The sequence below is a fragment of the Triturus cristatus genome, chromosome 2_2, assembly GCF_964204655.1.
Source record: "Triturus cristatus chromosome 2_2, aTriCri1.1, whole genome shotgun sequence".
In the NCBI taxonomy this organism is placed as follows: Eukaryota; Metazoa; Chordata; class Amphibia; order Caudata; family Salamandridae; genus Triturus; species Triturus cristatus.
In genome coordinates, this window is record NC_140582.1 from 925,999,759 (window position 1) to 926,024,458 (window position 24,700).

At 50.1% G+C, this 24,700-nt stretch overlaps 1 protein-coding gene across 1 annotated transcript in view; it reads left to right on the forward strand.

The window, feature by feature from the left end:
• LOC146862960 (proteasome activator complex subunit 2-like) overlaps nt 1-24,700 on the forward strand; it is a 174,874-nt gene that overhangs the window by 7,805 nt on the left and 142,369 nt on the right. The window contains exons 2-3 of the mRNA XM_085642332.1: nt 5,010-5,042; nt 5,289-5,351. Coding sequence (XP_085498458.1) covers nt 5,010-5,042; nt 5,289-5,351 — 96 coding nt within the window. The remainder of the gene's footprint in view (nt 1-5,009; nt 5,043-5,288; nt 5,352-24,700) is intronic.

Sequence of the window (24,700 nt, forward strand, 5' to 3'; positions counted from 1 at the left end):
AAAATGTACCAAGCTATTAAAACTTAAACACCTAGAAAGCGTGACCCACGGTAAAAAGGAGAAGCAAATGTTAGGCAAAATATAGTTGTAAATAGCCGTGAACTGTCAAATCAAACAATGTTCGCATGACGTAAAATGGCATGCAGATCGCCATTTTAGCAGACACCACATTTTCATGCACGGAGTTATATATCCCATATTACTACCAGCAGATGGCGCCCAGTTATTCTGAAGAAGATCGAGGAATCGTGATGATAAAATTTCCGTAGACAAACCAAAGCTTCCTAGCGTCCTACCAGTCAAAAACAAGCATTTGCACTGGGTCTCGCATTCACGCTAGTTTGAGCAATTGACAGTGTAAATGACAATGCCTTTATTTTTGTTTTCGTTTTTTTAAACATAAATACAAGGCATTGTCATTTATAAATAATGTCAATAGCTCAAACTCGCGTAAATGCGAGACCTATTGCATTGCAAATGCTTGTTAGTTGGCACTTCTCAGTGATATGCTAACATCACAGCTTCATCGTGTTAAAGAAATAAACTTTTTTATATACTGAAGCGACTTTATCATATTGTACGTGATTTTTGTTGTATGATTCACAGGGAAAACATTCTCAGGGCTTTAAGAGCCAAGCCAGACCCTTGGCTCGACTTGACGTGTTAATTTGTTGGCTCGCCCACCTCTACTTCTTGGAGGGCTAAGGCAGTTCAGTCAGCAGTGATTCCATTGTGATCAGGCGGAGATGGCTCTTACAAGCTAAAAGTTTCTTTGTTCTTTTACCATTAACATAATGTCGCCCAAGAACCAGCTTTGAAACACGCAGAATCAAAATTTCAATTCAAACTTTTCTGGGTGTAACCCTTAAGAAAAACAAGCATTTGCAATGCATTAGGTCTCGCATTTGCAAGATTTTGTGCTATTAGCAATGTAAATGACAATGCCTTTTTATTTATATGTTTAAAAAACATACAATAATAAAAGGCATTATCATTTACAATACCAATAGGTCAAATTTTCGCAAATGTGAGACCTATTGCATTGCAAATGCTTGTTAATGAGATGCACGCATTAAGATTCGGCGCAGCATCGCAACTAGTGTGGGCATAAACAAGTTGCCCAAAGCCTGGAAGCCTTCTGCTGCCGGCGAACAGCTCGCATGAGATAGCATGAAACAACCAGTAAAATGTACATGCTGTGAAAATTCAGCTCAAAACTACGACTAAACACTAAGTTGAGTACCCAAAGCCGAGCGCAGGAATACCTTCACAAAAACAGATGTGGATGAAGTCATTAAGGTATATTTGCTGATGACTATATACAAATAGACTTGTAGCAGGAGAAACAAACACGGTCCATAAACACGTTTGCCTTGCGAGGACACAGAGACTGCCTGGGAGCTGTTACACATGGTTGAACTGAAATGCTAGCTTACACTTTTAAAGGTGCTTATAGAATTAAGCATGTCAGAGGAACATCAGAAAATCGTACATTTGTTTGCAGTTTTGTATATCGCAAACTCGACCTGAAGGTATTAGACAGGGGTGTGGAATTTAATAAAATATGTACTTGTCCATGGGGCAGGTTGCTTCATAAATCTACTTGTCCTGTAACAAAATCCAGTTGTCCCTTTTGTGCAATGTAATGCGGCGACAAATTATGACAGCAATCTCATTATATAAGAGTTCTGAAAAAGCATCCCTGTTTATGCCAGGGCTCCTTCATAGTAGGGTTTGAGTACCAGCAATTCCCTTATGTTGCCACGTTTCCACAGATCTACATACTGGGGCTGAAGGTAAAGGTAGTTCCAGGGTTGTAAGACCCTCCTGAGTCTGTACAAATCTACTAACTTGCATGTTTTAAGAGTTTTCACCAACTTTTTTCTAATCTTTTCCCATACTGAGAAAGGTTGTATATTTACTCCTGACAGTGGCAGACCTAATACTTCTTCAAGGGTTGAGAAATAAGTGGTTAGAGGGAAAGTGAACTTGCAAACACTCCGATTTTTGCATGAGCAGATCTACACCTGCATATTTGATCATTCTAAAATGCAGTTAACAAATATTTTCTAGGAGTTCTATTTCTTGGCCTGCTTCTGTTAAGTCTTGTGAATTCACAAAAGTTGTACAACTGCACTTAATCCAAGGACATGGGTGCACTTTATTTAATAATTGGGCCCCTATAGGTCTGGTGTTAACCATGACCTTTTGTGTGTATTAAAATGTTGTCTCTCTTTCTGTCTATCGGCTAGCTTCACTGGTAGTGACAGCATTCTGTTCTTTCACAAGGAGCATATTGATACAGTTGTTTTGTTCAGTGCCAGGAAGTGCTATGCAATGTGTGCTTTTTGAGACCAAAACAATTTTTGCTTTTGCCAATATTTGTTATAATGGCAAGAGCCCAGCAGCTCCCACACTAATAATGTTTTACAAAAACCATGCCAAAACAAATCACGCATTGACAAAACCAAAAGGCTGACCAACAATTTCAGATCTACTGGCTTTACCAGTGCTTGTTTATTTTTGTATCCCATAATCTTATTAAAACTAGTTACACTTATTTTCCATTATTAGTATATTTGAGAAATACTATCATGCATCAACACATTTTATTAATTGATGCCGCAAAGAAATGTTACCTACATTCGCACCATGCGCGTCTGAGTCTCACTTCAGTGCACACATTGACCAGGCGCTCTTTACCAACACCTCCTGTGCACCACGACACGCTCCCAGCGTGTCCGAGTCTCGCTTCACCTTTGTGTGTCCAAGATCACAGGGCACACCTTCTGAGGGCCTCAAGCTGCCACAACACGTGCCTACCGCGTTACTTGAATTCTCCGGAAACTTTTATGTTCCTGTGTTTCAAACAGGGAGCCAGCTCACCTCAGGCCCTTGGGGTTACAAGACACAGCACAAAGCACAGTCTTCTACAAGCAGGGGGACCCAGGCGCACGAAGCACAGTCCCAACAGCCTCTTCCTCTGTTAAGACGGCAAACTGCAGACCAGCCCCAGATCGCAAAGCAAGGATTGGTCCTTCCCAGCAGTCTATTCAGTTGTTCCTTCCTTAGCAGAGGTTTCTCTTGACCACAAAATGGGTCCAAGCCTTTTCAGTCTCAATCCATTTCGATTCCTATTCCAACATTCAGGGGCCTCAGCACTCATAGTTATACCCCTCAATGTCTTTGAAGTTCGTTGTGCTGATTGGTCCCTGACCCCTGCCTAAATCAGTTCTGGGTGTCTCGTTACCAGTGTCACCTTTCTCCCTTTGATACTGGGGGCTGGATCCTAAATCACTCAGCTGGAGATGGGTCAATTGTTTTAAAGCTGCAACCTAGGCCTCTTCACCTCCCGCGGTTTCTCCTACGCCCTCTCTCCAGATGCAGGTCAGCCTGGTGCCATCTCACCCCTCCCCTCTGAGATCCAGACAGTCAATCCACATACAGCTGAGACACACAGAAATGCTTAAAGCACAAAACTCAGCCACTTTCTAAAAGGTTGGTTTCTGGACATAGAGTGACAAAACCACCTTCAAAGAAAGATGTGTTATGACACTGTGAGTTCATACATACTAAACTTCACCTCTCTATTTTAATCCTATGAGAAACTAGACTAACAAACACAATACCCAGCCTCCCCCATTTTGTCCTATGGGCAGAATGTCCTTTCACCAGTGAAAAACAGAAATGGAGTGCTTTTCACTGTCGACATAACATACACACCTTAGGATATGTCCTGCCTTTTACCAACACAGCACCCTGCCCAGGGGTTACCTGGGACCTACCACAGGGGTGCCCACTGTCTATGCAAAAGGGAAAGTAAGGCCTGACAAGTGGTTGCACGTGTCAGGACAACATGCTAACTTAGCAAACTGCGCGCAGGCCCTACAACTAGGAAAGAATCCCCCTCTAGGATAAAAACCCATGCCTCGACGTGAGAATGCCACCGCTAGACCACCAGGTGAGACTCCACACCTCCCCCCCCCCCCCCACCCCCCACCCACTTCTTGCCCCCCGTAGTGACCGCGTGGGCAAACCCTTCTAGTAGTATAGCAGGGGATAGGGCCCCCTGTCCCACCTACAGCGTAACACTCCACCAAGACAACCCTGCGCTATCCCACCAGGAGAGAACCACCCCATGCCACATTGCCAAGAAATAACCGACCCCACCCTTGCTAAGCCACTAAGTGAGAAACCGTCCTCCTTGGTAAACCTCTAGCAAAGAAGTACCCCATAACACCCCCCCCCTCCCCCACCCCCGCCCCCCAAACTAGAGTGATCTCACTCCTGTTTTGTCACCATAAGAGAACACGTTTCTGCTTTGGGGGAAAAACCCTCACTATGCAATTGTAAGAAAATCCCACTATACCAGTAGTAGCAAAACCCTGCTGTTCCACCAGGGTAGACCATGTACTCTACCACTAAGAGAAAACTCTTTGCTATACTGCCTGAAGAGAACTTCCTGCCATAAAACATAGAGAAACAACCACCATGAGAGAACATCCAACTCTAGCACCAAGAGAAAGGGAATCCTACTCTGTCAGCAGTACACAAGATACCACGCTGTCCCATCAGCAGATAATTCCCCACTTTAATATCTGGAAAGATGAATACCGTTATGTAACCGACAGCAAAACATTCCAACTATATCTATGGGGATGGAACACTCTCACTATATTTATAGATAACGGCACACCTTCACTCTACAGCCAGGATAGGGCAATCCATAAGAGAGAACACGCCTTCTAGACCAACAGTAGACAACACCCCACCATTTCATCATATGAGTACAGCCCATTGTACCTTGAGTAAAGAAAACACCCTACCTTACCACCAGAATGTTATCCACAAAAATCATATGTATTCTTTAACCAAGATAGAAGAACTTCATTCCAAAGTCTATGAAACTTAACCCCACTCAGAAATGTTAAACTGAGAAGGTGATTCGATTTGAAGGAATATCTTTCCAAGATACACCCTATCTAACAGCTTCTTTTTTTTTCTTGTAGGTGAACGCTTTCCGGGATGCTCTTTTCAAGGAGGTAACTACTTCAGAAAGAGTAGGAATACTGCTGTCGAAGATCCCTGCCCACGGCTACATATGTCTGTACCCTATTTCTTTCTTTGCCCACACCCACAGTCCCTACCTGTACCCTGTGTTTCCTTGCCCATATTCTCATGCTTGGACTATATACTGTCTGTCTCTCTGATTAACCCTAGTTCTTCTGCGGATGGTAGTGTCTCCCTTACTTTTCAGACATTAACTCTCTGTATCGCAATTTCTCTAGGCAGAGGAATTTATCACCATGTTTTTACCATTGAAACTAAAGGAACTCAACCTGGTCCTGAAGGTAATCCTTGTTCTAGTTTAAACGTTTTTCTTTCCTTTCTTTTCTTACTCGCGCTCTCTCTGTAAGAAGCACAAACGGAACCTAAGCGGAGGGGATCCAGGCTCCTTCTCTGTGTGGTGGCATTGGGATTATACTGGGACCTAGCATGGCCTTTGGCACCAATAATCAATCAATCAGAGCATTTGTAAAGCGCAGTACATACCCGTGAGGGCCTCAAGGCGCTGGCGGGGGGGGGGGGGATGCTGCTTCTGCTTAAAAAGCCAGGTCGTGAGTCTTCTGAAGGTCAGCAGGTCTTGGGTCTGCCATAGGTGGATGGGGAGGGAAATCGATCTGCCGCCAGAGGTCGCTCTTTGGATGCGGGGGACTGTGGCGAGGGCGAGGTCGGCGGAGCTGGCGGGTGGGGGTGTAGAAGCTGAGTCGCCTGTTGAGGTACGCTGGTCCGGTGTTGTGGAGTGCCTTGTGTGCGTGGGTGAGGAGCTTGAAGGTGATCCTCTTGTTGACATGGAGCCAGTGCAGGTCTCTCAGGTGGGGTGTGATGTGGCTGCGGCGAGGGATGTCGAGGATCAGGCGTGCGGAGGCGTTCTGAATGCGTTGAAGTTGTTTCAGGAGTTTGGCCGAGGCTCCTGCGTAGAGGGCGTTTCCATAGTCCAACCTGCTGCTGACGAGGGCCTGGGTGGGGATCCACTTTTAGATCTTGCGGAGCATGCGGAGGGTGTTGAAGCAGGAGGACGAGACGGCGTTGACCTGCTTTGACATGGAGAGGGTAGAGTCGAGGATGAACCCTAGGTTGCATGCGTGATCGGTGGGTGTTGGAGCTGTTCCCAGTGTGGTCGGCCACTAGGAGTCGTCCCAGGCCGAGGGGGTGGAGCCGAGGATGAGTACTTCCGTCTTGTCCGAGTTCAGCTTCAGTCGGCTGTTCTTCATCCACTCGGCGACGGCTTTCATTCCTTAGTGGCGGTTGGCTTTGGCGGTGTGGGGGTCTTTGGTGAGGGAGAGGATCAGTTGGGGGTCATCGGCGTAGGAGATAATGTTGAGGTCGTGCAGTAGGGCGACGTGGGCGAGCAGTGCCATGTAGCTGTTAAACAGCGTTCGGCTGAGGGATGAGCCCTGGGGTATGCCGCAGATGATCTCTGTGGCTTCGGAGCGGAAAGGGGGAGGCGGACGCTCTGTGTTCTGCCGGAGAGGAAGGAGGTGGTCCAGTCCAGGGCCTTCTCTTGGATCCCGGCGTCGTGGAGATGTGTGCGTAGAGTGTGGTGGCAGACCATGTCGAAGGCCGCTGACAGGCCCAGGAGGATGAGGGCCACGGTTTCTCCGTTGTCGAGCAGGGCCCTGATGTCGGAGGCGGCGACGAGGGCAGTTTTGGTTATGTGGTTGCTGCGGAGCCCGGACTGGGACGGGTCCATGATGCTGTTCTCCTCCACTGGATTCAAGCAAGCCTGGCTGATGACGGCTGATTAGCCAGAAACCGGTACCAGGATGCTTTTTTCCGGTCCAGGGAAGACATGGCTTGGCAGTTCGGGCTGGACTGTTCCCATGAGGCACAGGGTCAGACTGATTTGCATATGGCCATGTCTGAACTGGGGTGGCGGAGTGAGCTAAAGAGTGATGATGGATTAAACCCAGATCAGTTGTCTGGAGGTGAGTGCTTGCAATGTTCAACACTCCGTCCATCATCCCCTTTGGTTTTGCTTTGTTCTCCTCGAGGTAGCGGGTCAGTTGTTTGTTGACGGTCTTCTCAATGACCTTCAACGGGAGCAGGGAGATGGGCCGGAAGTTCTTTGGGTCCGCTTTGGGTTTCTTGAGTAAGGCGTTGAGCTCTGCGTGCTTCCAACTCTCCGGGAACGTTGCTGTCTCGAAGGAGATGTTGATGGCTTTCCGGAGATGGGGTGCGAAGGTGGTGCTGGCTTTGTTGAAGATGTGGTGTGGGCATGGGTCTGACGGAGATCGGGAGTGGATGGTGTTCATGATTTTGATGGTGTCGTCGTCGTTTATGTTGGTCCAGGAAAGTAGGCGGATGGTGGTCGTGGGGGCGGAGGTCTCCGTGGTTGTCGGGGTGGTTGTGGTGTTGAAGCTGTCATGGATGTCTGCGATCTTGCGATGGAAGAAGATGTCAAGGGAGTCGCACAGGTCTTGCGAAGGTGGGATGTTGTTGGTGTTGGAGAGTACCTTCACGATGTTGAAGAGCTCTTTGCTGTTGTGTGCATTGTTGTCTAGGCGGTCTTTGAAGGAGGTCCTTTTGGCGGATCTGATGAGGTGATGGTGTCTGCAGGTGGCGTTCTTGTGGGCTGCGTAGCTGTCCAGTGTTCGTTCAGGCTGCCATTTCTTCTCAAGCTTTCGGCAGGTTTGTTTGGAGGTCTTCAGTGAACCAGCTGGCTTTCTTGCTGGTGTGGTTGTTGGAGGGTTTCTTGATCGGGTGAGGGTGTTCGTGCAGTCGATCCACTGTCTGAGGTTGCGGGCGGCGGAGTTGGGGTCGGTGGGTGGGCTCCGGGCAAGGGCGGTGGTTAGCTGGTCTCTGGTGACTTTGCTCCAGCAGCGGCGGAGGGGATCTGTTGGGTGCGGTGGTGCATGGTGGGTTTCCAGGAGGTAAAGTGGATGCAGCGATGGTCGGTCCAGTGGAGTTCGGTGGTATGGTTGAAGGAGACGTGGGAGCTTGCGGAGAAAATGGGGTCAAGCGTGTGGCCGGCGGAGTGGGTCGGTGTTGTGACGAGTTGTCTGAGTCCGAGGTTGTCGATCAGGGTGGTGGAGTTGGTGTAGTTGTTCTCGAGGTGGAAGTTCAGGTCCCCGAGGAGGATGTAGTCCGTGGAAGCGAGGGCGTGTGTGCTGACTAAGTCAGCGATGGAGTCGCTGAACTGTGGTCGGGGTCCGGGGGCGGTCTGTAGACGAGGGTTTCTCTGAGGGTGGTGTTGGGGTCGGTGTGGACCTGGAAGTGCAGGTGTTCGGTGGTGCTGAGGGTGTCGTCGGTGTTGGTCGAGACTCTGAGAGTGATCCTGTGGACGATGGTGCGGTCCCTGCGGGTGATCTTGTAGCCGCCTGGGATGGCTATGGCGATGTCGGGTGCCGAGGAGGGGTTCAGCCAGGTCTCCGTCAGGAAGGCGACGTCTGGTGAGGTTGAGTCGAGTAGATCCCAGAGTTCAACGGCGTGTTTGCGGGCGGAGCGGGTGTTAAGAAGAATGCATCTGAGGTAGTTGGGTTCTTTCCTGGTCGGTGGGTTGGCGGGCCGGATGCTGGTGACTCTGCAGTTCCGGCAGGAGAAGGGTCCTTGGGTGCGCTTCGGGGCGACCAGGCACCAGGTGCGTGGTCATCCGGCATTGAGTGCGTGGAAGGTGCTAGAGTCGTAGCGGAGACTGGCGTTTGCGGCGGCCAGAGGTTCTGGCGCGAGACGGGCGCAGACGGGCTTGCCTTAAGCGCTCCTTCGGCGCGCGCTGCCATAAGAAGGGGAGGGAGGAGCAGCTGGGAGGAGGGAGTGGACGAATGGGCAAGTGGGGGAACGCAGTGGCGGGAACAACCGGGGGCGAGAGAACAGAAGGCAAAAAGGGGGCACAGAATACAACGTGGGGAATAACGAGGGAATTAACAGTGAACCGTGATCAGGGAACATAGAGGCAATACAGTACAGAGCAGGGGGTGCGGGCCGCAGGAGACGCAGCGGCGGGAGAAACGGGGGCAGGGACGGTGAGGGAACAGAAGGCAAAAGGGGGCACAGGGCACAGAAAACAAGGGGAGAAGGAGGCAAAATTAACAGAATAGCAGTCAAGCAGAGGGGGGGGGGAGAGAAACGTATCAGTTAAACAATAAACCAGGAGCAATACCGAATACAGAGGGAGAAAGGAGGCAAAACAAGATAACCGTCAAAACAGAGGAAGAAAAACGAAACAGTTAAACAATAAACCAAGAGCAATACAGTACCAGCAAACCTACAGCCAGCCACTGCCCACCAGGGATGAGGCGCAGGTGGTAGCCTGCGGGTGGAGGAGGGCCTCGAACTCGCGGCAGCAACAGCGAGCAGGGAAACGCAGGCACAACAGGTGGTGCTGTCGCGGCGTGGGGAGCGACCTGCCTGGAGCAGGGTCACGGGTCGCTCTCCTCACCGCGCAGCGGCCGCCATAAGAAGGGGAGGTGGGATGGAGGAGCAGCTGGGAGGAGGGAGTGGGCGAGCGGGGGGAGGGACGGAAGGCAAAAAGAGGGCACCGAATACAGCGGAGGGGAATAACTAGGGAATTATGGACAGGCAATACAGTACAGAGCGGGGGGGGGGGGGAACGCAGCGGCGGGAGAAACTGGGGCAGGGACGGCGAGGGAACAGAAGGCAAAAGGGGGGCACAGAATACAACGGGAGAAGGAGGCAAAATTAACAGAATAGCAGTCAAGCAGAGGGGGGGAGATAAACGAATCAGTTAAACAATAAACCAGGTGCAATACAGAATACAGAGGGAGAAAGGAGGGAAAATGAACAAGATAACCGTCAAAACAGAGGAGGAAAAAACGAAACAGTTAAACAATAAACCAAGAGCAATACAGTACCAGCAAACCTACGGCCAGCCACTGGCCACCAGGGATGGGGCGCAGGTGATAGCCTGCGGGTGGAGGAGGGCCTCGAACTCACAGCAGTGGCAGCAACAGCGAGCAGGGAAACGCAGGCACAACAGGTGGTGCTGTCGCGGCCTGGGGAGCGACCTGCCTGGAGCAGGGTGAAGGGTCACTGATAATGAGGCCACTACCAGATTGGTGAGAAATGGCTGTCGCATGTTTATATGTAGAGCATGAATTATATTAGACGACACCTAGAAAAGTGTCGCCCCCTGCCAATAAAAGGTAGCTAGCGGCACTGGTTGGGACTTGGAATGTTTTAAAATGTACCTGTGTCCATGTAATTATCCTCCTGGTATTTTGGGTGGTTGTTCTTAATTAACTTTGGTCTTACTCTAAACTAATAAGGGCTGTGTTTTTAATACACGTGGAGGTACATTATTGTGAGTTCTCAAATTTGTACGGTCTAATGTGTTTATAGTGAATGTGAGGAAATTGTATTATATGGTGTGCTTGTGTGACCTCACTGTGTAATAAAACTACCAACCCCTTTCGGGCCAGTGGGTTTCATTTGTTAAACCCTTTATCAGCCTTGGGTAGCTGTGGCTCTGAGCAGCAGGGCCTGCACAAATGAAAACAGTCTTTTAACAGTACCAAAACAAGTAATGAAGTAACTGAAAATCTGACTGAATATAGTGTCTTTTTTTCGACACCATTCCAAAAAAGATCCACTGGAATGTTCCGGAGATATAGATTTTAAAGGTATAGTAAATATGTGCTTTTTACTCCACCACAAAGACACTTAAAAACTTTTTGAGCAAAAACTTTGGCTAGTTGTAATGCGGTCGGTTAGATGTGCTTTGGGTGACCAACTCCGGCAGGGAGCCAGTTTGGAGGGGGGAGGGGGCAGCAAGGTTCTCAGAAACAGTTAACTCCAGAAAAGAAGCAGTCTCCAGTCGGTTCCAGGCACTTTATCTCCTTGCCATAGGCTCCTATGGAAAGGGATCTAGTGCAAGGGATTCAGGATGCTGAAGATTCTTTAAGGATGCTGTGGATGCATTGTGGTCGACTGGGTCTTTATGCGGCTACAACTCAGTCCCCGAGCTTGGTGAGACGGTCCTTGCCACAGGGTTGATGTCCTTCAAAGTCCTCTTGAGTCTGGTAGAAGTACACTCGCCACTGGACTACCAGTCGCCCGTTTTTTTGTTCGCAGGGTAATCCTTCCTGGAGCATTAACTTGTCTTCTGGGCGACCGAGCTGCACTCTGATGACTCTTCTAGGTCCAGCAGCTTGGGTGCAACTTTGAGAAATGGGTCCTGGTCTCTGGTGCTCAATGGCGACAAGAAGCGGTACCTTAAAGATATGGGCTACCAACTTGCCCCAGGAGGCTTATTCAGCTGTTGAAGCCCTGTGCTATGAACAGAAGGTCATCCAACTGTCCCTTGGAGTCTTTTTCTTCGGAGACGACTTCTGCACGAACAGAACACAGCAGGCACAGACCCTTCTCCTTTGTTGGGGACGTTCAGCAGGTGCTGTCAACGCCAGTGCAGACTCTTACTCGGTGCAGCAGGGCAGTCTTTCTTCGTCCTTCTTCCAGGTCAGTTGAGATCTGAGTTCGGGGTGCCACAGGTGCCCTTTTCTGCTCAGAGAATTCCCTCAGACTAGGATGCATTTGGTAGCCAATGGACTACCAGATTCCCTTTCTCCTGATGACCACTTCCTGCAAAGTGTGGAATCTTGCTTTTCTATGATGCACCGTTCTGCCCACTTCCAAGAGGGCTGAACCCTCTCTTGGCTTCCGGAGCCCCCTAATCCAACTCAGGTGTGTGGCTACCAAGGGGGCTACACGCCCTTGGAAAACGGGTTTGGCAGCTGGTTTTCCCTTCCCAGTCTCTAGTGTCACTGTCCACCTAGACAATAAAGTAGCCCCTCTCAAATGTTTTCTATTTGCCATTCAAAGGCGGCCTCACCTTTTTGAAGTCTCTTTTTGAGCCAACACCTTTGTCACTTCTCATGAGGGGGAGGTAATACCTCTCTCCAGTGCAGGCTGCTATTGTAACCTCTCCTGGGAATCGTTAGCACGTCTCCCAGGAGAACAGAAAGCAGCGTCAGGGCAAAGTTCCATGTGCAGTCGTTAAGGGCACAGGGGACTAAAGGCAAAAATTGGCAACTTTGTAAAAGTTGCACACTATAACAAGGTACATTAATCGCGACTTGAGAATCAAGTCGGGCTTAATGAAAAGAGTGTTCGAGGCATATGAGCGGCAGATCACACACTTAGCATAGATCGCCATCTGGTGTTGGGCCCGGATGTTTTGTCCTGGAAAGTCTTTAGAGGTCACGAGATAGGTGACTCCTCCCTTGGATCACAGTGCGCATGGGCATCGGCTCCATCCTCAGATTGTTTTTTTCCGCCATCGGCCTCTGATTTGTTTCTCGCGCTCCACTTCGGAACCGTTACCGATTCCATTTCACCCTTTCTACGGTATTGTCTTGATCGCGAACCCTACTCATCGCGTATCTCTCGAAGTCTTCGATTCCGGTTGTCGACGAAGGCCTTCGGGCCTACCTGGGCCTTAGCATCTGGCTCCTGGAAAGGGCGCCATTTAAGAAGTGTCCTCGAGGTGGGTCGAAGTTTCACCACACCGATCTGCATGAGGTGTGTAACCTCTGCTCGTCACCGTAGCATGAGGCCAGAGAATGTCCAGCTTGTGCCTCTTTCCTCTCCAAGAAGACTATTTGGGATCGGCTAGCTCGGAGGACCATGGCTCGCACGTCGACAGCAATCCCCGACGACCTCTTCCAATAGGGCATCGATGTACCGGAGCGGATTGAAGAAGGCCTTGTCAGCGCTTCCAAAGCCAAAATCACTCCGGCGCAGAGTGTCGTAAGTAAAGACATCGACCCCCCCCCCCACCAACCCCCTCCATACAAAAAAGGCTTCGGTCACACCTTCGCCTTCGGGCCCAGGTGCACACCGACACACCGCTTCCCATGCCCCGCCCTCTGGCCCGGTAAAGAAGCCTACCAAGCCTTCAGTGACTCTGGCTCGAGTCAGCCTGCTTCTGGTGCCAAAATTCCATCTTCGGCACCGAAAAAAGAAACCGCCCTCCACCTCGGTGTCGACCGCTGCTTCCATCTCAAAGCACTCAACACCGAAAACAACAAGCACCGACTCGCCGGCACCGAAAAAACACTCTAAGCCGACCAAGAAGCCACTCCCCAAGAGTTCGGACTCGCACTCTTCGGAGCCGAAAAATCATCGGGACCGAAAAAACACACAGACTGCAAAACAACATGGGTCCAAACCCAAGGACACTCCAGATCCGGTGCCGAAAAAGCCCCCGGTACCGAAACACTCTGCGCCGAAAAACCAACCTTCATCAGAAGAGCTTTTTCGACCACACCCTGCACAAAAAACTCTGGTTAAAGACCCTAAAACTGGTCAGATGACACTAAGCTCCATGAAAAGACCACTGGACAAGCCTACACCTGCTCCACCACTTAAGAAGAGGGACATTACTACATCCCCTCTTAGAGTCCCTCCTCCTCCTCCACCATGATGAAACCTCTGATGAAACTGGAGGGGGTGGGGTGCGTCCGATGTTCCACTAGGGGATCCCAGCCCACCTTGTTCCCCTGACCCTTGGGATGACTATGGTATGGCTGTGATGTCCCTAATCTCCCGCAAGATGACATCTACCCCTCTAGGCCTTCTCCGCCAGAGGACACCATGGGCTTTAATCGGCTCGTACACACAGCTGCCCAGTACCACGGGGTCGACCTACACACAGACCCCATCGAGGAGGATTTCTTGTTGGACACTTTCGACACCACACAAAGGTCAGCATCTACTGTACCCATGCTCAAAGAAGTTATTAAGCATGCTAGTGATGTATTCAAGCTCCGGTTAGGGCTTGAATCATCAACCCTCTCATAGAAAAGAAGTACAAAGCTGCCCCTACAGACCCAGCTTACATTAAGGGCCCTGTTCCATTAGACTCCATGGTGGTATCCAATGCCAGGAAGAGAGCTAACTCTCATACATCAGGTGACGCAGCCCCACCCGATAAAGAGTCTAAACTCTTGGACGCCTCCGGCAAGAGGACAGCCTCACAAGCGGCTAACATATGGCGCATTGCCAACACTCAGGCCCTGCTAGCCAGATACGATAGGGCACATTATGACGAGTTAGAAACCCTATTGCAACACCTCCCGGACAAATATAAAAATAAAGCCAACGACCTCATACAGGAGGGTAAACTAATAACCAATACCTCCATTCGCTGCGCTCTATATGTGGCAGATGCCACCTCCAGAGCTGTAAATACCAGTGTCCTTTTGCGTAGGCACGCTTGGCTACGCATTTCAGGCTTTAAGCCTGAGGTACAAAGTTCAATCCTGAACCAACCATTCGACCAAGAGCACCTCTTTGGCCCTGATGTAGACTCCTCCCTGGAGAAAATGAAAAAGGACACTGACACAGCCAAGTCAATGGGAGCCTTGCAATTGCAAGCTCCCAGACGTTCTTTTCGTCGCTCCTCCTACAGAGGCTACTCATCAGACAATCCTTCCACCTCTTGCAAGGCTTCCACCCAGTCAACCTTCACCAGTGGTTACCAGAGAGGAGGTTACTGAGGCAACAATAACCAGGGCAGAGGCAAGACTAACAACATCTGCTCTGCCTCCACCCCTACCCAATGACTTCCCTCCACTTCCCCCGGACCATTCTACTCCTGTTGGGGGAAGACTACAACAGTTCCTTCCTGTCTGGACCAACATCACCACCGACAGGTGGGTGTGACAGATAGTTCAATCAGGTTACTGTCTCGAACTTACCTCTAACCCCCCCCCCAAACATACCACCCAAACAGCGTCCAATGTCACAAGAACACCTATCACTGCTAAAGCAGGAGGTAATCTCCCTTCTACAAAAAAATGCAATAGAACTGGTTCCCCTGCGCCAACAAAACACAGGAATCTAATCCCTGTATTTTCTCATACCAAAGAAGGACGGCTCTCTGAGACTTATTTTAGACCTCAGACCCTTATACCTATACATACACTCAGACCATTTCCACATGGTCACCCTTCAGCAGGTCCTTCCACTTCTTTCACAAGGCGACTTCCTTGATACCATAGATCTCAAGGACGCCTACTTCCATATTCCCATTCACGCAGCTCACAGGAAGTATCCCAGGTTTGTAGTGGACGGGTAGCACTATCAATTCAGAGTGCTCCTGTTCGGAGTCACAACATCACCAAGGGTATTCACCAAGTGCCTAGCGGTAGTCGCAGCCCACTTAAGAAGACAGCAAATTCACGTCTTCCCATATCTCGACGACTGGCTCATAAAAGCCAGCTCATACAACCAGTGTGTACACCATACTCACGCGACTATCCAACTACTCCACGACCTGGGGTTCACAGTAAACCACACCAAGTTTCATCTGCAACCATCCCACACACAACAATACGTCGGTGCCACCATAGACACCTTGAGCGCTAGCCTATCCCACTCCAGCCAGGATAGCAAGCATGCAGGCTCTCTTCCCCAAATTTCAACCTCAACACTCCCTTCCAGCTCGAGTGTTCATGCAACTCATAGGGATCATGGCCTCTTGCATATTTATCGTGCCTCACGCAAGACTCCAGATGCGTCCACTACCAGAGTGCTTAGCACGCCAATGGAACCAGCCTCAAGGTCAGCTAACAGATCTGGTGTTGGTAGACGGTCGCACTCATCGCTCTCTGCAGTGGTGGAACACCAAAAACCTTTCCAAAGGGCGACCGTTCCTAGAGCCAGTTCCGCTAATTGTCATGGAACACCAAAAACCTTTCCAAAGGGCGACCGTTCCTAGAGCCAGTTCCGCTAATTGTCATGATAGTGGACGCATCGCTCTCCGGATGGGGAGCTCACCTATTTCATCACACCATACAGGGCAGATGAACACCTCAACAAAAGTTACCCCACATCAACCACCTGGAGTTACCAGCCATGTTCTTAGCCTTAAAAGCATTCCAAAAGCAAATATCAGGCAAAGCTGTGTTAGTCCGCACAGACAACATGACAGCCATGTACTACATACAGTAACAAGGCGGGACACACACTGCAGCTCTCTCAGCTAGCACAGAGCATATGGAGATGGGCTATACCACAGAATATATTTCTCCTAGCCCAACATGTCCCGGGAGTCCAAATGACCATAGCCGATCTGTTAAGTCGTCAAACACAACAGATCCACGAGTGGGAACTTCATCCGCAAGTTCTTCAGCCATTCTTTCAAATGTGGGTGCAACCACAGATAGACGTCTTCGCCACCCACGAAAACGCCAAATGCCCAAGTTTCGCCGCCACATATCCACACCCATTTTCCAAAGGCAATGCGATATGGATGGATTGGTCAGGCAGATTTGCGTACGCTTTTCCGCCTCTCCCACTCATTCCACTGGTGGTGCAAAAGCTACAGCAACACTCGCTGACTCTCATTCTAGTTGCTCCAACTTGGGCCAGACAACCGTGGTACACCACATTACTGGAACTGTCCGTAGCTCCGCACCAAAAATTACACCTCTCACCACGCCTCTTAACCCAGAACCGTGGAGAGATCAGACACCCGGACCCAGCTCATCTAAACCTTGCGATATGGCTCCTGAGGTCTTAGAGTTTGGTTACCTTAATCTTCCCCCTGATTGTATGGACGTCATTAAAGAAGCTAGACGTTCCACCACTAGAGCCTGCTATGCAGCCTAGTGGAAGCGATTTGTGATATATTGTCATAACAACACCATCAATCCCCTAGACGTGTCTATCCAACACATCATAGGGTACCTGCTACACCTCCAAAGGTGCAACTTAGCCTATACGTCTATTAGACTGCACCTTGTTGCCATAGCAGCATACCTACAAAATAGACAACACTTGTCACTTTTCAGAGTACCTGCCATCAAAGCCTTTATGGAAGGCCTTACAAGGATAATTCCTCCAAGAGTTCCACCCTCACCTGTGTGGAATTTAAACATCATTCTCACAAGACTAATAAGCCCTCCTTTTGAACCTCTACATAAATGTGAGCTACAATTCTTAACATGGAAAGTTGCTTTCCTAGTGGCCATTACTTCTCTTAGGAGAGTTAGTGAGCTACAGGCACTAACTATCCAGAAACCTTTTTTGCAAATCCATCATAATAAGGTTGTTCTACGAAGTAATCCTAAATTCCCTCCAAAAGTCATTTCTCCCTTCAACCTAAGTCTGTGGAGTTGCCCGTATTTTTCTCGCAACCGCAGACAGTCACAGAAAGAGCTCTTCATACTTTAGATCTTAAAAGAGCATTGCTTTATTACATCGAGAGAACACAACCTTTTCGTAAGACCAAACAACTTTTTGTGTCTTTCTCACCACCACACAAAGGCAACCCCATATCAAACTCTGGGATAGCTAGATGGATCGTTAAATGCATAAAAATATGCTACCACAAAGCAAAACGTACTTTATCTGTTCCTCCGAAAGCCCACTCTACAAAAAAGATAGGGGCTTCTTTGGCATTTCTATGGAACATTCCCTTAGATGATATCTGCAGGGCAGCTACATGGTCTACACCGCACACATTCACAAAACACTATTGTGTAGATGTGTAAACAAAACAACAAGCTAGTGTGGGCCAGGCTGTTCTCAAAACACTATTTCAAACTACTGCAGCAGGTACTGGTGGTCGCTGCTAAGGATGGGTACTGCTATACAATCTATGGTAAGTGTGTGATCTGCAGTCCATATACCTTGAACGGCAAATGCTACTTACCAGTATGCATCTGTTCTTGGCATGTAGAGCTGGAGATCCACACATGCCCACCCGCCTCCCCGGCTACCTTTTTCTGTTGCAGTACCATTTTATTTAGATACAGCATACATAGGCATCTTTCCGGTTTCTTACAAAGTTCCATCATTTCCCTCAATCAATCAATCACGAAATTTATAGAGCGCACTACTCACCCGCGAGGGTCTCCAGGTGCTGGGGGGAGGGTGGTTGGGCGCTACTGCTCAAAGATCCAGGTCTTGAGGTGCTTCCTGAAGGAGAGATGGTCCTGGGTCAGAATTAGGTGGGTGGGGAGGGTGTTCCACGTCTTGGCTGCTAGGTAGGTGAAGGATCTTCCTCCGGTGGTGGTTCTACGGATACGTGGGACGGCGGCGAGGGCGATGCTGGCGGAGCGGAGCTGGCGGGTAGGTGTGTAGAACGTGAGGCGGTTGTTGAGGTAGTCGGGGCCAATGTTGTGGAGAGCTTTGTGTGCGTGGGTGAGGAGTCTGAATGTGATCCTCTTGCTGACGGGAAGCCAGTGCAGGTCTCTCAAGTGGGCGGAGATGTGGCTGTGTCGGGGGATGTCCAGGACGAGTCATGCGGATGCGTTCTGTATGCGCTGGAGTCTTTTCTGAAGTTTGGCAGTGGTCCCTGCGTAGAGAGCGTTCCCGTAGTCCAGTCGGCTGGTGACGAGGGCCTGGGTGACCGTTTTCCTGGTTCCAGTGGGGATCCAACGGAAGATCTTTCGGAGCATGCGGAGGGTGTTGAAGCAGGAAGAGGTGACGGCGTTGACTTGCCTGGTCATCGTGAGGGGGGAGTCGAGGATGAACCCCAGGTTGCGTGCCTGGTCCGTGGGCTTGGGGGGGGATGGGGGGGGTGCCCAGAGCCGGGAGCCACCAGGAGTCGTCCCAGGCGTCGATGGATGGGCCGAGGATGAGGACTTCCGTCTTGTCTGAGTTCAGTTTCAGCCGGCTGAGCTTCATCCATTCTGCGACGTCTTTCATACATTCCTGGAAGCTGGCCTTGGCGGTGGCGGGGTCGTTGGTGATGGAGAGGATCAGTTGGGTATCGTCGGCGTAGGAGATGATGTTGAGGTTGTGCTTGCGTGCAATGGCTGCGAGGGGGCTCATGTAGACATTGAAGAGGGTGGGGCTGAGCGAGGAGCCTTGGGGTACGCCGCAGATGATCTTGGTGGCTGCTGCGCGGAAGGGCGGGAGACGTACTCTTTGGCTTCTGTCGGAGAGGAAGGAGGTGATCCATTCCAGGGCCTTTCCTTGGATTCCGGCGTGGTAGAGACGGGTTGTCAGGGTGCGATGGTAGACCGTGTCGAAAGCAGCCGAAAGGTCGAGGAGGATGAGGGCGGCGGTTTCCCCGTTGTCCAGCAGGGTCCTGATGTCGGTGGCTGCGATGAGGGCGGTCTCTGTGCTGTGGTTCGCTCTAAATCTGGACTGCGATGGGTCGAGGGAGCCGTTCGTCTCGAGGAAGGCGGTCAGCTGCTTGTTGACGGTTTTCTCAATGACTTTAGCGGGGAAGGGGAGGAGCGAGATGGGGCGGAGGTCCTTGAGGTCAGTGGGGTCTGCGGTGGGTTTCTTCAGGAGGGCGTTGATCTCCAGCTCTCCTGGAAGGTGGCGGATGTAAATGAGTTGTTAATGATGTCCCGGAGTTGGGGTGCGATGATGGAGTCCGCTTTGTTGAAGATGTGGTTTGGACAGGGGTCGGCTGGGGAGTCTGAGTGGATGGTGTTCATGGTGTGGGTGGTGTCTTCCCTGCTGACGGGGGTCCAGGTGCGGAGGGTGGTGGTGGGGGGCGCTGGTTCGGTAGTTGGGTCTGTGGTCTGAGCGCCGAAGCTGTCGTGTATATCGGCGATCTTGTGGTGGAAGAACGTTGGGAGGGTGTTACAGAGGTCTTGTGATGGCGTTGGGGTTGGAGAGCTCTTTCATGATGCTGAAGAGTTCCTTGCTGTTGTGGGCGTTGTTGTCCAGCCGTTCTTTGAAGGATGACCTTTTGGTGGTGCGGATCAGTTGGTGGTGTTCGCGGATGGCGTTCTTGAGGGAAGTCATGTTTTCCGCTGATTGGTCGTGGCGCCAGGCTTTCTCGGGGGCACGGAAGGATTTCTTGGAGTCTTTGAGATCGTTGGTGAACCAAGAGGCTTTTTTGCTGTCAGGGTTGTTAGGGGGTTCTTCAGTGGTGTGAGGGCATCGGTGCAGTCAGTGATCCATTGTGTGAGGTTGCGAGCTGCTTCGCTGGGGTCTGTAGTGTTGGTGGGTGGGTTTTGGCTCAGGGAGGTGGTGAGTTGGTCGGTGGTGATCTTACTCCAGCATCTTCGGGGGGCTTGTTGCGGGCGGTGGTGGGTCGTTGTTTTCCTGAAGCTGAAATGGACGCAGCTGTGATCGGTCCAGTGAAGTTCAGTGGCGCGGTTGAAGGAAACTTGGTTGCTGGAGGAGAAGACGGGGTCGAGCGTGTGGCCGGTTGGTGGGTGGGGGTGTTGACCAGTTGCTTGAGTCAGAGGTTGGCGAGGTTATCTAGCAGGGAGGTGGTGTTGTTGTCCTTGTAGTTCTCCAGGTGGAAGTTGAGGTCCCCTAGGAGGATGTAGTCGGAGGAGGAGAGCGAGCGGGCTGATGAAGTCTGCGATGGCTTCGCTGAAGTGGGTGCGTGGTCCCGGGGGTATGTAGAGGAGGGTACCTCTGAGGGTGGTCTTGGGGTCGATGTGTATCTTGATGTGAAGGTGGTGGTGATGGCGTCGTTGTTGTCGGTCGTGATGCGGATGGTGTATCTGTGGACAATGGCGATGCCCCCTACGGCTTGGTTGACCGGTCCCTCCGGATGATCTTGTAGCCGTCCGGGATGGCTATGGCGATGGAAATGTCGGGGGCTGAGGAGGCGTTCATCCAGGTTTCCGTGAGGAAGGTGACGTCCGGCGCTGTGGAGTCGAGGAGGTCCCAGAGTTCGGCGGCGTGTTTGTGGACGGAGCGGGTGTTGAGCAGGATGCATTCGAGGTGGTCGTGGTTGTCGCCGGTACTGGCGGGCGTGGTGCTGAATCGGAGGCAGGTGAACTTGCAGGTGCGGCAGGTGAATGCTCCGTGGGTGCGTTTCGGTGTGGCATGGTAGCAGGCTGCCTGTCGGCCGGTGTTGAGTGTGTGGAGGGCGGTGGCGTCGTATCTCCGCCGGGTGGGCTGGCTCCGGCGGGGGCCAGGGGTTCTGGCGCTGGGCGCGGTCCAGGCGTGGACGGGCTTGCCTTTGGAGCGCCTTCGGTGAGCCATCGGAGCGCCCGCTGCGCGTACGCGCGGTCCCCGCCATATATGGATAAGTGGGAGGGAGGAGCAGCTGGGAGGCGGGAGCGGGGCGGCGAATGGGGAGCGGGATCGGGAATATCAGGAAAGGGGGCAGGACTGCGGGGGAGCCGCGGCGGGGAGCGGGGGTAGACGAGAGCGGGAAAAGCAAGTCACGGGGGTAGCGGCTGCGAGGGAGCGATCCTCGAGGACAGAGGCAGAACAACGAAGCAAAACAGCAGCAGCGGTGCCCAGGGCACACGGGGGCCGTGCGGTGAGTGGAGTGACCGGCCCTGCTGACGAAAAACAATCTGAGGATGGAGCTGATGCCCATGCACACTATGATCCAAGGGAGGAGTCGCCTACGTCGTGACTTCTAAAGACTTTCCAGGACAAAAACAAGTGCAAACATCTGGGCCCAACACCAGATGGCGATCTATGCTAAGTGTGTGGATCTGCAGCTCTACATGCCAAGAACAGATGCATACTGGTAAGTAGCATTTGCCTTTCTTTAGTTTTTATTTATTGCATTTCAATTAAACGCATATAACAAACCAGTTAACATCGATTGCCCACTGATATTGATACATTCGCAGATGACCTGCCATATAATGATACACATTTCACATAAACCACTATTTCATTTCACTTTTTACCACAGATTTTGTTCAGCCGGGGTTCACTCCAGAAGTGCCAGGAGGTACACTGTCATTGGTGTCTGGAGACCCACGGCAATTCCTCTGCATATGTTTTCAGTTGGTCCCTGCAATATTCTGTTTCCTTATACCATCCCTCTATCTTAGGATATGCTTGTTGACCCTAGTGTTTTGCAATCCCTGTTTTAGCCAGTAGCAGACTAATAGCCACAAGTTTACGACCAGCCGGTTTCAGTTAGTTCACGTATCCAAGTAGTCATATTTTGGGCGTACATTGAACTGTTTCAGACACCACCTCGATAAGGATGCGTGTAACCTGCTCTCAGTAGTGGAGTATACGGGTGCAGCTCCAATCTAAGGGTAAGAAATCAGTCCCTGGGGAGCCACATCTGCTACAATTATCATCCTCCCTGAGGCCATACCTCCGAAGTCTGAGTGGTGTGTAGTACTTCTGATGGAGGAACCTAAAGTGAATAATGTGCAAATTCCCATTAGAGGTGAACTTCCCTGTTTGTGCACAGCAGAACTTCCATTCTGCTAGTGTGAGGGGTGTATTGAGGACGACATTCCATTTGTCCCTCATGGAGTTACTGGACGAAGCGCTGTCCAGGTGTGATGTGTTTTATAGCCTGGTGATTAGTTTCTGCCTAGTTGGCGTGGTCAGAAGTAGTTTGAGAGCTGACCATGCCGGGGGCTCCTCCGGGAATTGTGGGTACAGCCCACACATGGATGGGCGCAGCCGCAGGTACGTAAAATGAAGTAAAGGAGAGCCATATCCTCTTTGGACCACTGCTGTCCATTCAATAAACTTCCCATCTGGGAGCCCCCCCCCCCCCCAATTGTCTGCAACTTGGTTCTGCCATGACTGACATTGCTGGGTGGTGAACTAACGGTAATTCTGTTTAACAAAATAGGGAGTGAAGAGGTAGTGTCCAAAACGGACACTGGAGGTGGATATGTCCTCCTCTTGCAGTGTATTCTAAACAATGGGATCCACCATCAGGAGGTACAAAAAGGAACGTTACAAATTACAGCTCATGTGCATTACCTACAGTGGTGGGAAGCACATAGTGTTTCTTAAATACCCCTCACAAACCAAAAGGGCTCTTGGTGTCATGCTTCATCATGGGGGTCTTCCGCCCCGCTGCGGGACGGGGCGTGCTACGACCTACGGATACGTGGGAGCACTGATGTCACAACTGTGTGTGGTGTAGGAATGAGTGAGTGAAAAGGGTCAGGGGTGAGTGAAAAGTGAGTTAAAAAATACCTAGCTCTTGTTGATTAGAACATTTTAATATTCCATTGAGTCGGTATTATTAAAAAGGTGGGTCGGAGGTATGTGCAAAAACTCCTGTGTGTGTCTACATGTTTCGAAGCTTGCTGCTTCTTCTTCAGGACAAGTTTCTGATCCCTTCTGCTCTCACATAACTATGTTGAAAATGACAATATTTTATAGTAATAGGTAGTCAATACTACATGAATAAAAGCCCGACTTGTATTAATCAATATACAATACCCAAGGGATTTCCTAAATGGCAATCTGTAAGAGAGACACAGTAATTAAAACCATAGGTATGCAATGCATGTCAGGTGAATGGATGTTGACCTGTTACAAAGTGGTGCATGTTATTCCGCTAAGTTCTAAGCGTGGGGTATTCTACTGGTGTCGTGCCCTGTAAATAAATCGGTAATACAAGACAAACACACATACAACGTTAATCACACACTCTAAATGGAAAGTTCCAGGAATCTGTGAGGTATTAAAAGCCGTTAAATGTGTAAAGGCACAGTTGTTACGATCAGGAAGACTGGAGGAAAAAGTGAATAAAAAGTATAAAAGCATACTTGTATTTTGATAAATCAATGCCCCATGAGACTTAGACGGGGGAGCCTGTAATCGCACTCTGTTAGTGGAAAAAAGATGCGGTCAGATCTTGGTAGTCAATAGGTCAAAAAACCACTGACATCTCTGTGCCATACTTACATGATCCAGGACGCTGTCTCAATCGAAATTCCCCTACTTGCGGCTCAGTCGATAGACAGAGACCGCGAGGGAGCTTCTATTAATAGTGCACCTAATTAGTCCTTTTGCTGCCAAATGCGGGAGGGTGTAGGACGCCATGTATGCCCTGCTCACGCCGACCCGGAAGTGGATGAAAACAGGTGACTGTTCAAGCATGTGCATTTTGACTAGACCGCTCAATTACTTGCGAACGAAATTATTGTATTAGGGAATATGAAAAACTGGGAATGGAGCCAAAAGATACATATTGCTACCTCAGACCCGTGGTGTGCAAATATTTGGATGGAAAAATAGGCTTCTTAATATGCTTGAAAAAAAATAATTACAGAGTGTCAGATCATACTGTACGTAACGCATAGAGATCTAATCTCCCGTTAGACAAGCAAAGTTCCTTGTGGCATTCGACGGAGGTAGAATGTTTAAGTGCCATATCCTCTGGGGAAAGAAAAAACAAAACAAAAAAACAACCAACAAACCCAAATGGTCGTGACCAATGCGAGGGTTTGTGGATATTTATATGCTGTATTTTAACAGTGGGGGACGAGTCAAAAAAACTAAATGAGGACCCAGCCATCATAGTACTTGGTTGTACTCCGCACCATCAGGGTGCTAGTCACGGTTGCCCACTCTACAAGGTGTTCTCTTTCGGTATGGATCATGGCATGCCCTTTGCTAGTGGTTGCCATTAGATTTAATTATGGGGCGTCTCAATAGCGAGGTTAGACTAGAAGGGCTACCTCTGGTGATTACCTCGGGAATGGGTACTAGAAGAGAAAGTGATACATAGCTGAGAGTATCAATTGAACTGACTCCAGGTATTTCATCGTTCTTGCCCTCTGTTGGTGCCCAGGCGGAACACCCATGGTTGTTCCTTCTCGAGTAGGGTGCTCTCGGTTTGTACTTGTTCAATGACCGTCCACTGTAGATTGTCCACTGTGTGTTCCATTGTTAGGTAGTGTGTGGCCATCTTGGTGGTACTTCTCTTACACCGGATGTTACTCTTATATGCACCTATCCGGATTTTGATTGGTTGTGATATCATGCCAATGTACTCCAAACTACATGGGCATGTGATCATGTA